We start from the raw sequence: 18377 nt of genomic DNA, 5'->3' as shown, positions 1-18377 counted from the left end.
TTGACAGCTGATTTTAACCAATCCATTCGTGTTTAGTTCTAAGAGCAGTGGGCCAATAAGAAGAGCGCGAAGGCGGGGCAAGCGTTGCGGGCTTTGTTTACTGCGGCAAGTTGACATGACAAGTTTTAAACTGTTCCTGAGCGCTGCGTTCCAAGTACAAAGATGCATTCTGCCTGAATGTGTCCTAAATACTTTATAAATTCATCAGTCACTACTTACTTGTATTTTTTAAATAATATATTTATTGTCTGTTTTTTGTCCTGTCTCTGTTATCCTGTTGCACTGTAGAAGCTCTGTCACCAAAACAAATTCCTCGTATGTGTGAACATACCTGGCAATAAAGATCATTCTGATTCTGATTCTGTAATAATAAAATCTGAAAATATTAGCTTTCACTTGTAATACTGAAAAATATTTATCATTCATTCATTCATTCATTCATTTTCTTTTCAGCTTAGTCCCTTTATTAATTTGGGGTTGCCACAGCGGAATGAACCGCCAACTTATCCAGCATTTGTTTTATGCTGCGAATGCCCTTCCAGCTGCAACCCATCACTGGAAAACACATACACTCTTATTCACACACACACACTACGGACAATTTAGCCTACCCAATTCTAATATTTAATATAATTACTGAAAATTACACCACGTTTAAATCACTCTCCTGACCCCTTGAAATTATTCCCACAGGGGTCATGACCCCCAGTTTGAGAACCACTGCTCTAGAGTGTGTGTTTTTCAGTTTGAGCTGAAAATACCACACTAATAATGTGTTCTAACTCTGTGAAACTGACCCTTTTAGGCTTTGATCCTAATTGCAAGTGTATCTGTCTGCGCACCACAAGACAAGGGCGTAACATGAAGTAAGTTAGAGGCGTAACTTTAAGTTATCGAGATCCCATTGAACCAGGCAAGATCTCACAAGATGTTGTTAGCAAGATGGTGGACTTCTTAATCTGTTTTGTCATGACAGTTAGCCTACTCAGTGTCACCCCTGTGGTTGCAAATAACAGTACAATGCCGAGCGTGTCAAGAATGAAAGCCTCCGCAACTAGCGGCTGTACATTATTAACTCTGATGATTGGGGTTAGGGTAGGTTTAGACGTTAATAACTGTGATGGTTGGGTTTAGGTTTGGGGAAGGTGTAGACATTAATAACTATGGGTGGGTTTAGGGTTAGGGTAGGTGTAGACGTTAATAACTGTGATGGTTGGGTTTAGGGTTGGGGTAGGTGTAGACATTAATAACTATGGGTGGGTTTAGGGTTGTGGTAGGTGTAGACGTTAACTGTGATGGTTGGGTTTAGGTTTGGGGAAGGTGTAGACATTAATAACTATGTGTGGGTTTAGGGTTGTGGTAGGTGTAGACGTTAACTGTGATGGTTGGGTTTAGGTTTGGGGAAGGTGTAGACATTAATAACCATGGTTGGGTTTAGGTTTGGGGAAGGTTTAGACGTTAATAACTGTGATGGTTGGGTTTTGGTGTAGAGTAGGTGTAGACGTTAATAACTGATGTACAGCGCCATCTTTTAAGAAACATAGTTTTTACATGCCTCCATAACTTCAAGTTACGCCTCTAACGTACTTCAGGTTACGCCCTTAAGGCCCCTTCATGTTACGCCCCTGTCTTGCAGTCCGCAGACAGACACTACTCCCTACTTGTGGCGTTTTGGTGACTGTCGCTTTAAATTCAAATGAGATTGTGTTCTTTTTCAGAAGAGGGCGGAGCTACAAATGCATATGTGTCAGCATAGTGGCAGATTCAAAAACAAGACTAATGTCCTATGCTAATGAGGGAGAGATGGTCACTAGTGGGCGGGGCTTTCCTCCTCTGATGACACGTACAAAGGGAGAATGTCAATCAAAGTGTTTCTGCAGACTGATGATCAAGTCTGATTATAAACAATACCATTAATTAATGTTTACCATTAGAAGCTGAACATATTCACACTCTGCTGCCACACAACTGTGTTTAAACCCCTTATAAAGGTGATTTTTGCACAATAGCTGCTCTTTAAGTTGAATTGGCATTTCATACAGTATATTTATTTTGTATATGTGAACATTTTCTCATATATATACATGCGTGTGTGTATTTTTACACACACACACACATACACACACACACACACACACGCACACACACACACATATTTAACAAACCTTTTTTTGGATGCGATTAATCTTTGCCCGGCACTAGATTACAAGCACTAGAAACTGTTGTTGTTGTTGTTGTTGTTGTTTACTGAATGAGGATGTAAGTGTGCGCAGTGTGTTAACGGTCGTGTCTGTTTTCTGTGTTCCTCCATCTGCTGTTTTGGAAGGAATTTGTCGCTGTAGTGAAACACAGTTGCGTTCCCTGAGGAATCCCGTCTTTTGTGCGCGAGGTGTGGTGTGTTTATGGAAACACTGATACACATCTTTCAGGATGTTTGCATTGACAGAAGCTCACAGTAATTCATGCAGATGGAGAATTCTGGGTAATTAGATGCAGATCAGCTGGCAGCAGACAAAACTGGCACTGTGTGTGTGTGTGTGTGTGTGTGCGTGCGTGCGTGCGTGTGTGTGTATGTAAGCATGCATGCATGTGTGTGTGTGTGTGTGTGCATGCACGTTTTTGTGCATGTTTGTGTCTGTGCGTTTGTGTGTGAGTTTGTGCGAGCCTGCATGTATGTATGTATGTGTGTGTGTTTATTTGTGTGTGTGTGCGTGCGTGCGTGCGTGCGTGTGTGTGTGTGTGTGTGTGTGTGCGTGTGTGTGTGTGTGTGTGTGTGTGTGTGTGTGTGTGTGTGTATGTGTTTATATGAGTGTGTGTATGCATGTGTGTGTGTGTGTGTGTGTGTGTGTGTGTGTGTGTGTGTGTGTGTAAGTATGTATGTGTTTATATGAGTGTGTGTGTGTGTGTGTGTGTGTGTGTGTGTGCGTGCGTGCGTGTGTGTGTGTATGTATGTATGTGTTTTTATGAGTGTGTGTGTGTGTGTGTGTGTGTGTGTGTGTGTGTGTGTGTGTGTGTGTGTGTGTGCGGGCATGCACATTTTTGTGCATGTTTGTGTCTGTGCATTTGTGTGTGTGTGTGTGTGTGTGTGTTTGTGCGAACCTACATGTATGTAGGTGTGAATGCATGTGTGAGCGCTTATGCGTGTGTATATGTATGTGTTTATGTTAGTGTGTGTATGGATGTACGTGTGTGTGTGTGTGTGTGTGTGTGTGCGCACATGCATGTTTTTGAGTGTGTTTGCATCTGCATTTGTATGTTGTTTGGGCAAGCCTGCATGTGTATGTGTGCATGCATGTGCGTGCGTGTGCATGTTTTTGTATGATTGTGTGTTTGGGTCTGTGCATTTGTGTGTGTTGTGTTTAGGGTTGGGTGATGTCGACCAATTTGGCATCGTACGTTGTCTAATGTGAAACATCACGATGGATGATGGCATCGTCATCAGGCGGCGGTGAATTCATTATTTATGAATTAATTATTTGTAGCCTACTGACAACCTGACCCGCATGGTCTTAGTTTTACCCATTGCAAGAATTAGATGCTTTGTTTCCAGTGAGGACTTAGAGAAACTTGTTCATGCTTTTATCAGCAGCAGGGTGGATTACTGTAATGGCCTCCTCACTGGCCTCCCCAAAAAGACAGTCAGACAGTTGCAGCTCATCCAGAACGCTGCGGCCAGAATTCTGACCAGAACCAGGAAATCAGAGCACATCACACCTGTCCTCAGGTCTTTACACTGGCTCCGTTACATTCAGAATAGATTTTAAAGTATTATTACTGCTCTATAAATCACTAAATGGCCTAGGAGCTCAATACATTATAGATATGCTCACTGAATACAAACCTAACAGATCACTCAGATCTTTAGGATCAAATAAATTAGAAATCCCAAGAGTTCAGTCAAAGCAGGGTGAATCTGCTTTCAGCTACTAACAGCACCCCCTGCTGGAATCAGCTTCTAGAAATGATCAGATGTGCTCCAACATTAGGCACATTCAAATCAAGACTGAACACACATCTGTTTAGCTGTGCCTTTACTGAATGAGCACTGTGCTACGGCCCACAGATCGCACTATTGTGCCTTTCTTTTATTTTTTTTTATTCTTTAACACATTTTAATCAGTTTTTAATCATTTTTTGTTTGTTTTTTATTTTCTAATACTTTTTTATTCTTGTTTATGTAAAGCACGTTGAATTGGCACTGTGTATGAAATGTGCTGTAGAAATAAACTTGCCTTGCCTTTGTTTTACCCATAACCAAATCATAAATAAATAAAGATAAGTTACACACAAATGACCACCTGTCAATCACTTCCTGCAGGACTCTGGCATGAATAGGCAGAGTGATCTGTGTCATAATAGCGTCCACAAACCTGGTTGGTAAAAAAGGTGCACAACCAACAGCAACCAGCCAACAGCATCTGAGGTTTACACTAAAGTACAAATAAAATTTTCACATAAAGTTCACTGAGTACAAACGTGAAAGCCAAAGATTAAAGCAGTGTACTGACCTGCTGACTGCCTGGAGCTCAGACAAGCGCATGACAGTGTGTGTGGTCACGTGATGTTTGTTTTCAGCGGTGTAGTGTGGATGGAGAGCTTTTCAGAAATGCTAGTGTGGACGTGGATCATTATCATTCTAAAATGCCTTTTAAAAACTAAGACGTATTAGTGTAAACGAGGCCTCAGTGTGTGTTGTTCGCTAACGGGTTCGCGATGGGGGTGGGGCGGGGGATCGCGATGCCTGCTCATGCATCGTAATGTCTGTTGGCCATCGGCGATGGACGATGACAACGATTATCGACCCAACCCTAGTTGTGTTTGTGCTGTTGTGTATGTGTGTCTGAATGCACGTTTGTGTGTGCGTGTCTGTGTGTGTGTGCATGCACGTTTGTGTGTATGTTTGAAAGAAACATCATCAACATTTTATGAATTTAATGCAACATTTCGTAATGATTACACATTAAACATTAATTTCTTGAAAATTATTATAAATTACATTTTTTGCATCACATTTTTTATGTTAAATATTAGTGACAAACTGATAAAAAAAAAGGAAAATTCTTAAAAACAACAACTTTTATTAACAAAGACTAAAAATTAAGATTAACAAAGGCTAGGGAGTCACAGTGGGAAGCACAATTGCCTCACATCAAGAAGATCTCTTGTTCGAGTCCCGGCTGGGTCAGTTGGCGTTTCTGTGTGGAGTTTGCATGTTCTCCCAGTGTTGGCGTGGGTTTCCTCCGGGTGCTCCGCTTTCCCCCACAGTCCAAACACATGCGCTATAGGGGAATTGAAGAACTACATTGGCTGTAGTGTATGTGTGTGAATGAGTGTGTATGGATGTTTTCCAGTGATGGGTTGCGGCTGGAAGGGCATCCGCTGCGTAAAACATATGCTGGATAAATTGGTGGTTCATTCCTCTGTGGTGACCCCTGATTAATAAAGGGACTAAGCTGAAAATGAATGAATGAGTGGAAAGGTTAAACTACTTTGCTGTTTTTTATTGACTGTGTTTATTGCTTATGTCAAGCGTTTGGATCGTAATGTTTAATTGAGGAGCTTTAGCAGAGCAGGAGAGTGATTGCGAACGCTGTAAATGTTGACGTGTTGCTCAGTGACAGAAAGCAACAAACACTGATGTTCCCGCTCAGACGCCCTCCTTATATTTCATCTTTTCAGGGGGTTATTAAAACATCAGTTCTTCCACCGTCGCACATCTGACTCACTCAATTCATTAGCATGGACACTCTGAGATCCTGAGATTGCTGAGCTTTGAGTCTTTCTGCTGATGAAGGTTTGCTCACTGTAGGCTTTAAGTCCAGATTCTCTTAAAGTCTGCATGAAATCAAAATGTACAATGTTTGTTTAGTGTTAAAGTGGAGCTTTTATGCACAAATCACTTTTATAAGGGGTTTAAACCCAGTTGTGTGGCAGCAGAGTGTGATTATATCCAGCTTCTAATGGTAAACATGTATTCATTCTATTATTATTGTTTATTAACGGTTGAGGGCGACGCAGTGGCGCAGTAGGTAGTGCTGTCGCCTCACAGCAAGAAGGTCGCTGGTTTGAGCCTCGGCTGGGTCATTGGCGTTTCTGTGTGGAGTTTGCATGTTCTCCCTGCATTCACGTGGGTTTCCTCCGGGTGCTCCGGTTTTCCTCACAGTCCAAAGACATGTGGTACAGGTGAATTGGGAAGGCTAAATTGTCCATAGTGTATGAGTGTGTATGGATGTTTCCCAGGGATGGGTTGCAGCTGGAAAGGCATCCACTGTATAACATGTGCTGGATAAGTTGGCGGTTCATTCCGCTGTGGCGACCCTGGATTAATAAAGGGACTAAGCCGAAAAGAAAATGAATGAATGAATGAATGAATAGCGGTTGAATAACTTTTTTTTCAGGATTCTTTGATGATTAGAAAGATCCAAAGATCAACATTTATCTGAAATAATAATAATAGGGCAGCACAGTGGCGCAATGGGTAGCACAATTGTCTCACAGCAAGAATGTCACTGGTTCAAGCCTCGGCTGGATCAGTTGGCGTTTCTGTGTGGAGTTTGCATGTTCTCCCCTTGTTGGCGTAGGTTTATTCCAGGTGCTCTGGTTTCCTTCACAGTCCAAACACATGCGCTATAGGGGAATTGGGAAGGCTAAATTGTTCGTCGTGTATGAGTGTGAATGAGTGTGTATGGGTGTTTCACAGTACTGAGTTGCGGCTGGAAGTTCATCTGCTGCGTAAAACATATGCTGGAATAGTTGGTGGTTCATTCCGCTGTGGCGACCCCGGATTAATAAACGGACTAAGCCGAAAAGAAAATGAATGAATAATAATAGTAATAATAATAATAATGATTAAAAACGTAACATACACACCATTCCAAAGCTTAAAGTAGGAATTTTGTAAATAAATTATTGAAATTAAAACTTTTATTTAGCAAGGATGCCTTAAATCGATCAAAAGTGATGATATACTGTAGACACTTATAATGTCACAAAAGGTTTCTATTTCAGATAAATGTTGTATGAAATAGCAACTCAGTTGCTTTCAACATTCATTCATTCATTTCCTTCAGCTTAGTCCCTTTATTAATCTGGGGTCGCCACAGTGGAATGAACCGCCAAGCGTTAATCATCTCAGACTGGTTTCTTGAACATGACAATGAGTTCACTGTACTCAAATGGCCTCCACAGTAACAAAACAATTTCAGATTTTACTGCTTTTGTTAAACTTTGGATCAGATAAATGTGTGTTTTTTTTACAATTAATGAATATGCACACACTATACCCATATTATTTTGGAGTTAGTAATGTGTTTTCTTTCATTAAAAGTCTTTTTTTTGCTCACCGAGGCTGAAGTTATTTGATTAAAAATACTATTTTATGTATTGTGAAATCTTTTTGAAATTCCAAATAACCCTTTTTTTAAGGGGAATAAAGAGTACAATTGAATATATTTCTGTGATGGAAATCTGAATTTTCAGCATCTTCAGTGTCACATGAACCATCTGAAATCAGTCTGATATGATGATCAAGAAACAACATATTAGTGTTGTATTAATCATTCAGCATTCTTTGAGGAGAGGAAAGCTCATAAGAACAGCATTTTCTAGTTCTTATAGGGATGTCCAGATCGGAAATTGTGTCCAATCACGCAGTTTGGAATTGGACGTTACCTTCCGATCAGGATTCGAATATATATGTGTATTATATATATTCTCATTATTGTTTAACACGTCTATAGTCATGCGGTGACACAGAGTTAGACCTCGTTCTAGACTTCACACAGAAACAGCAGCGAGTGCCGCATGACATCACTTTATTGCAGAGACGCTATTGGTTAAACGTCGGCAAAGTAGAACACGGAGGCAGCTTGAAGCGGAGAGCGTGAGTATGTCTGCAGTCTGGAGGTGTTAATAAGTTGAGGACGACAACATTGCCATAGCAAACTGTGAGATATGTAAACTTGGGATTGCCTTTATTGTATTTAAAGTTGAGGTGCTGTTTGTTTTTATATTCGACTTTTTTATATTTAATGTTGAATTAAAGTCCAAAAGTGAAGAATTGATGTTGTTTATGACTCGACTGTTCAAGCTCCCTCACAGAAGGGCTCTGCTTGTTAACAGAGTTGTTCAATGTTAAAATAAGGTGAATTAAATAAAAAATAAGGAACATCCTGGATCTGTTTCTTTATACTTTATGTATTATAAAAGTATCGGATCGGGTATAGGTAGATACTCAAAATCAAATGACTTGAGGGCAAAATAACCTGATCGGGACATCACTAGTGTGTATATATAATATGTACATTCATTCATTCATTCATTTTCCTTCAGCTTATTCCCTATATTAATCAGTGGTCCCCACAGTGGAATGAACTGTCAACTAATCCAGCCTATGTTTTACACAGCGGATGCCCTTTCAGCTGCAACCCAGTACTGGGAAACACCCATATACACTCATTCTCTCACACACACACACTCATACATAATAAAAGTATCAGATCGGGTATCGGTATTGCTAGATACTCAAAATCAAATGACTCGGACTTGGACTCGAGGGCAAAACCACGGTAAAGTCTAGAACGGATACGCGGCCGGCCGGAAGTGCGATATGCACATAAATAATAGCATTTTTTTATGACACTGTATAACAATAATTAACATTTTTACAGTGCTGTGACGGTTGGGTTTAGGGTTCGGCTAGGGGTAGGTGTTAATAAAAGACAGTGTATTGGGTAATTTAAATATATAACAAGTAATACTCGGCACAACTACTGTATTTACATTACTGTGACGGTTGGGTTTAGGATGGGGGAGGAGGGGGTTGTAGATGTTAATAAAATACAATAAATTGGAAATGTAATAAATAATGTAAATAATTCTCGTTAACTTTCAGCCACATCAATATCCCATCTAGCAACAACCCAAAAAAACCTGACCGGGACATCCCTAGTTTCTATAATCGGAGGTAACGTTATAACTGTATTGTAAGATTGTATATGTCTGTATTGTGTAGTTGTGTGTGTGTGTGTGTGTGTGTGTGTGTGTGTGGTTGAGGAGTGTTGGGTGTGACGCTGTGTGAGTTTTCTGATTGCTGTTTGGGAAGGGCAGGTTTCTTCCTTCCTGATGTGCTGTGTCGTGTCCTCTCTCGCTGAACTTTCAGCTGTGCTATTGTGATTCTGAATGACAGTGGAGGGTGAGAGGAGGAGAGCACGGGGAAAACATGCAAACTCCACACAGAAACGCCAACTGATCCGGCTCAGTTGGTGTTTCAGTGTTGAGTTTGCATGTTCTCCCCGTGCTGGCGTGGGTTTCCTCTGGGTGCTCCGGTTTGCCCCACAGTCCAAACATATGCGCTATAGGGGAATTGATGAACTAAATTGGCCGTAGTGTATGAGTGTATGTGTGAATGAGTGGGTATGGGTGTTTCCCAGTGCTGGGTTGCAGCTGGAAGGGCATCCACTGTGTAAAACATATGCTGAAATTGTTGGCGGTTCATTCCGCTGTGGCGACTCCTGATGAATAAAGAGACTAAGCTGAAGGAGAATGAATGAATGAATGAAGATTTGTCAGACATAAACATAAAAGTCACAGTTATTCCTGAGTTTATAGCTTAAGTAACCTTTCACTCTTTATTGAAAATCATCTAAAGTTGATCTTTAGCTCTTTATGTTTAGAAATCAAATCAGATGTGTATGGGAAAGGCATTTGAGGGATTTTTTTAGTGCTTCTGAAGGATCTTGGGAAAACATTTGTGGTGAACTCAGGAGTATTTTAGTCTCTGGTGTTGGTAAAACTAGAGATCTGCTCCAAAACCAGCTGCTGACGTACACCAGATCCGCTCTGAAAACATGAGCTCTTATTTATTTAATGTAATAAATGTAAATAAAAAATGTGTCAAAGCCAAATATATCATTTATTTTGTGATATTATTTATTTGGACTTTTTTCTTATTAGAAATGTTTTAAAAACATAACATTTAAAAAAATCTTGAATAAGTTTCCTTTTAAAATGTATTAGGAAACACGTATAACTGTAAAAGTATACACATCAAGCATAAATAATATGAAATTAATATGGTTTAGAATAATACAAATGTAGTAATGATAATATCATTATGAAATGAGGTCTAGAATGCACTATGAAATAAATCGTCACCTTAGAATTATAAGGTTATATCTGACATTTTTGTCAAAATTGAGTTACTGACATATTCTTATTAAATGACAAATTATTTATATTATAGGAAGTTTTTTTTTTAAGTTGTTTACATTTGAAAGCTAATTTTACACACATACTGTTTCCTATGGAATGCAAAAATTTTGAAGCTCAATATCTCAAAATCCCTCAGACGCAGATAGGATCTTATAATTCCAAGGTGACGAAATGACAAATATATTAAAGTCATTTATTAACATGATTAATAAATATATTATTAATAGTTTGTAACTAAAATGCATATATAAAATTGTAAAATAATGTTAAATTAATATTATGATAATGTAAATACAATTAAATAGGAAAGTGTGCTGTTTATTTACATCTACATAAACCTAAAATAAATAAATTATTATAAAGTAATTCATAAACATGACTTAGATATTTATTAAAAAGTTATTGAAGTAATAAACATGATTTATAAACATAATAAAATAATGTGTAACCTTCGTATATGTAAAAATCCATAACTTAGTTGGCACCAGCCTAGTGGTTAGTGCGTCAGCACACAGGTGCTCGCGGTGACCCGAGTTCGATTCCCAACTCAAGGCCCTTGACCGATCCTTCCACTCTCTCTGCTCCCCATACTTTCCTGTCTTTAAATCTCCACTGTCTCCACAGGTGAAAACCCCTAAAAAATAATTACTAAAAAAAGAAATATGAATAAATTATAAACTGGGTGGTCGTGCTTTTTCGTACAGTGCGCCTTCTTCGTACAGAGTTATGGAATGGCCTACCCACCAGCATCAGGAATGCTGTTTCTCTGAAGTGTTTTAAAAAACTCCTTAAGACTCACCGATTTAATGTTGCTGTTAACTTTGATTATTTTTGTTAATTTTATCATCCAGCTGTATTAATAGTTCATATTTTATTGTGGTCTTTTTATTTTTTGACTGTTTTATTGTTCTGCTTTGTTTGCCTTGTATCTCTGTTTGCACTTTGGGACTGAGAAAAGCGCATTATTAATAAAATATATTATTATTATTATTATCATTATTATTAACTATAAATATATTTTTAAATGTATAAACATGAAACTAATTTATATGAATAAATATCTGTCGCATGTTGGAAATACAAGGGATTTGTTGTAAACTGCTTTAAATCTGTAATCTAATACACCGTGTATAGTTTGTTTGACTATTTTTGTAGTTCAGCAAGTTGAAAAAAACACTTTCACTTTCAGTACTTTATTCAATTAAAAATGTATCTTTCGTTTCAATTTAATATTATTTATTTTATTTTTCAATTAATACAGTTGAAGTCAGAAGTATTAAACCCCCAGAATTATTTAAAAAATATATATATTATTATTTTTCTTTTTTAAATATTTCCCAAATGATGTTAAACAGATTCAGGAAATTTTCACAGTATGTCTGATAATGTTTTTTCTTCTGCAGAAAGTCTTATTTGTTTTATTTCAGCTAGAATAAAAGCAGTTTTTAATTTTTTAAAATCCATTTTAAGGTCAATATTATTAGCCCCCTTAAGCAATATTAGTTTTCAGTAGTCTACAGAACAAACTATCATTATACAATAACTTGCCTAATTACCCTAACCTGCTAGTTAACCTAATTAACCTAGTTAAGCCTTTAAATGTCACTTTAAGCTGTATAGAAGTGTCTTGAAGAATATCTAGTCTAATATTATTTACTGTCATCATGACAAAGATAAAATAAATCAGTTATTAGAGATGAGTTATTAAAACTATTATGATTAGAAATGTGCTGAAAAAATCTGCTCTCTGTTAAACAGAAATTGGGGAAAAAAATAAACAAGAGGGGATAATAATTCTTCAGTTGTAGATACATATAAATATATAAGTTCAAAACATAGTTAGATATAAATGTTTTAGATTAAGAGCTCAACTAAGAAACATTTGTTTTTACCAATGTAAAAGTTTCAGGTTATTAACACAGGTACATGCAGTGCCGAACCTAGGCGAGATAAAAAAATATTGGGCCCACTGGTGTAAAAATAGTGAGAAGAAAACACACAAAAATATAATTAATATTATATTTAATATAATTAATATTTAAGTGTACATATGTAAAAATATTAACTCAGATTTACTCAGATAAAGCAAGAAAACAAAAGAATAAAGTAAATAAGGATGACATAAACAAATAAAACATGAACCAAATGCTCTTTTTTTTGTAAATGAATACAAATATATGCATAACTAACTATAGTGCAGGAGACATTTTAGCATGTTTTTACTCAGAGATTTACACAAACAAAACTTTGCATTAGATGTTGGACAGCGGGTAAAATTAGATTTTGACAAAATGAGGGGGAAACCTGTGTTTTTTCAGCAGGGTGAATTAGTGGGAAAGATAATTAATTGATCATTTAATGAAACACGCTGAATGTGGCCTATTTTTTTCTCTCACATATCACACCAGTATTTCTGTGATCATGGGTATCGTTGCATTTATTAAAACAAGTCCTAAAACTCCACTTCTAAATAATGCATTATGCATAGCAGAACATATCTTTACTGAGAGCTTGCTTTTCATCCTTTTTTTGGCTCTGGAAAGATGCCGTTTGCATGCTATTTCATTTCAAATTAAAACTCGAGTAAGATGGATTGAAAATAGCGACGACACTTGTGACATTTTTCAGGTTTAATTCGAACGTGAGCAATTTGGAGAGATATGTGGAGTCTGAGTAGGAATACGTTACGTCATTAGTTCACCCTAGTGTTGTGCTGCTGGATATGGTTCTGCTTTTATTCATACTGTTGTCGTGTATTTATTATCGTTTTCAGCTATTTCTCATGTATGAGTTTTACAGAGCAAGCAAGTAAGGACGTAAGGAAGGAAGGCAACAGACGATGCTTTCTTTCATCAGTCTCTCTATCTGCAAAGATGAATCCTGCATTAGAAACAGTTGCATGAATGCTTTTGTCCCCATGCATGTGAAAGAGAGTTGTAGTGCGTCGTAACCCTGTGCTGAACTCATGTGTAAAATCCACACGTTTACACAGTACATTCAGACCCGCAGCTCCGCATTATCAGCCCATTCACACCTTCATCTGTCCGGAAATACCACAAAAACACTGCAAACACTATCAGATCATGGACAAATTATTATTATTAGTTCATTTTTATATATATGTTTATTTCCCAAGTGCTGTTTAACAGAGATTTTAACCCATTTTTATACATCATAGTCTAAAACAACTAGTTTCTTTTATCTTTAGTCAAATATGATCTACTGTCATCATGGCAGTCATATTGTAGGATGCTAGTATTCAGCTTAAAGTGACATTTAAAGGCTTAACTAGGTTTTTTACTTGTAGATTAATCCAGCATTTGTCAGGATTGCAGAGAGACTGTCTCCTGTGTCATTCACAGTGCAAAACACTGAGCCACCATTGCACAACACATCATATTTATTTATTTTTAAATATATTTTTGTGAGTAACTCGCTCATAAAACTTCACATTTGATTACTTGATGGATCATTTTTGAAGAATTATTCAATGACATGTTTTTAGTTCGTTTTTGTCGCCACCTGTTGGTTAAACAGTGTAATTGCTACAACTTTCATTTCTGAGCGTCAAGTTAAAGACATATGTCGGTGATTAAATTGTGATTTTAATCTTTACCATAAACATCAGTTTTTAAATATGAACTATAAACTGGTCTCCCAGTACTTCTTCGTAGCTTCGTTGCTAACGAAATGGAGAAAAAATGAATGTGCATCAAATGTAGGCATCATGTACTGCAGGGATTCTCAAGCGGGGCCTCAGCGATACTGGTCTTTTGCAATCTCCCTGTTGACCCGTGGTTCTCTTTGAATCTGTAAACGTTTTTTTTTTTAAATAAAAAATAAATAAATATATATATATTAGGGGTGTAACGATACACTCAGCTCACGATACAATGTGTATCACGATATAGTGTTCACGATTCGATATGTATCACGATATTAGAAATAAAAATTAAAACTGAAATGCAAATAAAATATTTATTTAAAAAATTACCAAGTAAACAATTTTCAATGCATTTCTTTTGTTTCTTTTTGTTGTTCTTTAAGAAAATAACAAAATCAAGGAAAATTTAAGTAAAGGTGCAAAAATTAAAAACATTGCATTCTATTCAAGTACATTTTCTCACGATTCTGTAGATGTAAAATAAAGGTTAATATGAGTAGGCTGTTATTATTGTTATTTCTCAGACTTATAGTAAAACAACAATAATATTGTGTGTAGGTCTACTGTTGGGTAAAATGCTACATTTTGAATAGACTTTGAATAATGGACTTTAAATTTGCCCTGGTCATTAATGCACAGTAAAGTGATGACATCAGAATACAACTATTCATAATTCTGAAGTTGTAATATTATGTTTGAGACATATGCGTGCAATCTGTCATTAACAATATTATTAGACCATTAATTCACTAGTAAAATCAGACATTTGTCATTATCAGATTCCCTCTTGCATTATATTCAATATTATATAGGCTAGAATAGTTATACTGACACTGTTAAACATTTCTTCTCATGCACAACACTCTGTGTTCGCTATGGAAAAAAAACTTTAAATGCTTGTCGTAATCATAACTGTAAAATGCGATATGATCATTAAATGACGTGCACGCTTTCGGTTTCATTTTCACTGCTAAGTGCTGTTCATACTTCGCGTGCGGCTCTCAAACGAACACTTTGTGCCACAAACTGAAGATTATTTACAACTTTGTTACCTGTTAATCACAGCATATGCAGGTTCTGTTCACTAAAGAAGACGCCCGCGCGTCTATCATTAAGTAGGGCGCGCGCCCGCCCTCTCTGTAATAACAGCTCATGGTCAGCAGCGCAGTGAGCGCACGTCATGTGTGATTTTGCGGCCGTGAATACATAATTACATGAAGACAGAAATGACATTTTTGGGTGAATTGTACCTTGTAAACACAGTATGTGACTCTTTTAACACCATTAGGTGGTATGCATGTCGCTGAGCAAAGTATGTAAAACAATGTGAAGACTTCGGTTGTGTTTGACCCAGTATGCGTGTCAAAAAGCGGACGGGTCTAAAGCAATGTCTGTAAACCCGAAATGTTGCCAGACGTCTGACTTTGAGAGGATGGGCCATCCTGTATTTCAACTCCACTCATCTTGACCTGGCAACGTTACTGCTGCTAGTTCAAGCAATCTGAACTCACATGTGACAGCAGCTCACTAATAAGAGAAAACGGACTTCATATCGTAATAAAGTCGTCATAACGCCACGATGCATATCGTGAGATTTTTGCATCGCAATAAATCGTACCACGGTAAATCGTTACATCCCTAATATATATATATATATATATATATATATATATATATATATATATATATATATATATATATATATATATATATATATACATAGTTTTAATAATAATGTAGAATACATATAATTTTAGTTTTATATATAATTAAATTTAAGTAATTAAATTAGAATAAAACAAATGTTATATATATATATATATATATATATATATATATATATATATATATATATATATATAATCATTTTCTTTTCAACTTATTCCCTTTATTAATCCAGGATCGCCACAGCAGAATGAACTGCCAACTTATCCAGCACATGTTTTACGCAGCGGATGCCCTTCCAGCCGCAACCAATCTCTGGGAAACATCCATACACACTCATTCACACTCATATACTACGAACAATTTAGCCTTCCCAATTCACCTGTACCGCATGTCTTTGGACTGTGGGGGAAACCGGAGCACCCGGAGGAAACCCACACGAACGCAGGGAGAACATGCTAACTCCACACAGAAACGCCAACTGACCCAGCCGAGGCTCGAACCCATGACCTTCTTGCTGTGAGGCGACAGCACTACCTACTGTGCCACTGCATCGCCTATATATATATATATAGCGTTTCATACATTCATTTTAGAGAAAATGTCAGACAGGTGGGCCTTCAAAAACTGATTGGAGAAAGAAGTGGGCCCTGAAGTGCAAAACCTTAAGAACTTCTGATGTAGTGCATCATTGAAATAATCACTGCTTTTGCAATTTGGAAACTGCACCCTTTCAAATTGTGATTTTGGTTCAGAAACGATTATTCGTGCGGGCCTACATTTGATCAAGAAAGAGATTCAGTTTTTTTAACCTTTTTTTGTCTTTTTTTAAGTGTCACCAGGAAATTTTTTTTACATTTTTATCCTGTATTAACGCTAAAAATCTCATTTTATTTATGTATTAATTAGTTTGTTGTTTAAAATTGTATGTTTATTATTGAAATGTTCTTGCCATGAAAATAGACTTAGTTGCTGACGTGGCATTGAATAGTTCATCATCTTCATCATCATCATCTTCATCATCATCATCAGTGTAAAGATGCTGACAGACTCTTTTCTTCTTCTTTTTTTGTCTTTATGGAAACTGTTTGCTGCTGTCGCCTGTTTCACTCTCAGAAAACAACCAAAGGTAAGACATATTTTACTCATATTTACCTTGGAACGCAACATTATTCACCCTCCTGTGAAATTTGTATTGATATATTCAAATATTTCACCAATGGGCTTTGTTTCAGCTCATTTTTAATCATGTGATACTTGATACATGATACTTTTAATAACTGATTTGTTTTCTCTTCGGCATGATGGCAGTATTTTATACTAGAATACTGGGGTTCAGTGGCATTTAAAGGCTTAACTAATTAGGTTAATTAGTCAAGTCGTTGGACAACAGTGGTTTGTTCTGGAGTCAATGGAAATTATTTCACACATATCATTCATAGCCAGCAGGTACAGGATGTCAACATGATGTCAGATTGATGTTGTGCCCCAACATTGTGGGGATGTTACATTTTATTTGGAAATGAAAACCGTGTTGATGTCAGACACTAACGTCAGGCCAGCGTAAAGTCCAACCTAAAATCAACCAAATATCAACGTCTAATGATGTTACAGCTTGATGTTGTGTGGACGTTACCACTATGACGTCTATCAGACGTTGGATTTTGGTTGCCATACCTGACGAATAAATATCAGTGTTAGATGTCAATATGATGTTGGTTTAAGATGTTGGCTAGACCAGTGTTTCCCAACCCTGTTCCTGGAGGCACACCAACAGTACTTATTTTGTATGTCTCCCTTATCTAACCCATTCGTGTCAGGTGTTGGAGTCTCTTCTAATGTTCTGATGAGGTGATTCAGGTGTGTTTGATTAGGGAGAGGTTGAAAATGTGTACTGTTGGTGTGCCTTCAGGAACAGGGTTGGGAAACACTGGGCTAGATGTTGACTTTTGGTCACTTTCCAACACAACCTGAATCAACCAAGTATCAATGTCATTTGGCGTCGTTATTGACCGTCAAAATAACGTTGTCCTTAGACGCTGGCTAGACATTGAACTTTGCTCACAACCTAAATCTAATGTAATATTTACATCTTAAGGCTGATTTATATTTTTGCATGGAGCGATCGGCATAATTTGGCCGTAGTGTATGAGTGTGTGTGTGAATGTGAGTGTGTATGGGTGTTTCCCAGTACTGGGTTGCAGCTGGAAGGGCATTCGCTGTGAAAAACATATACTGGATAAGATGCTGGTTCATTCCGCTGTGGTGACCCCTGATGAATAAAGGAACTAAGCTGAAGGAAAATGAATGAATGAATGATGATAGTACATGATATTTTACTAGATATTTTCAGAACACTAGAAATCAGCTTAAAGCTAAACTAATTAGGCTAATTTTGCAAATCATTCACAACAGTGGCTTGTTCTGTAGCCTATATACTGTATCCTATAGCCTGTATACTATTAACTTTAGCAGTTTTTAATACATACATTTTTTTAATTCCAACCAAGCGAAAAAATAAATAAGATTTTCTCCAGAATTAAAATATATCAGGAAATACAGTCAAAATGATCTTTCTTTGGGAAATATTTAGCAGAGAATTAAAAATCTAATAGTGTCTTTACAGCGTCTGCACATGTAAACAATAGCAGCAGGATTATTAGACAGGCGTCATTAGTGCGACTTAAGTCTTGCATTTTCAGTGATGTAAGAATGTTCATTGTTTGGCAGAAAATGTCATATCCTAATTATTGAAATAATTACAAATATGACCTTTTAAAAACTGTTAAAAGAAAGCAGAAAACCAAATGAGCTGTGATTAAAAACAGACAGAAAG

General features: G+C 37.0%; 1 protein-coding gene across 1 annotated transcript in view; it reads left to right on the top strand.

The window, feature by feature from the left end:
* Positions 1–18377, top strand: part of kif13a (kinesin family member 13A) — a 121763-nt gene that overhangs the window by 18021 nt on the left and 85365 nt on the right. Inside the window, 1 exon segment of the mRNA XM_056476084.1 lies at positions 16658–16670. Within this exon segment, the coding sequence (XP_056332059.1) occupies positions 16658–16670 (13 nt within the window).

Source organism: Danio aesculapii, chromosome 16 (genome assembly GCF_903798145.1).
Source record: "Danio aesculapii chromosome 16, fDanAes4.1, whole genome shotgun sequence".
Classification (NCBI taxonomy): domain Eukaryota; kingdom Metazoa; phylum Chordata; class Actinopteri; order Cypriniformes; family Danionidae; genus Danio; species Danio aesculapii.
The sequence above is the reverse complement of the archived record's forward strand: the minus strand, read 5'-3'. Positions and strand labels throughout refer to the sequence as shown.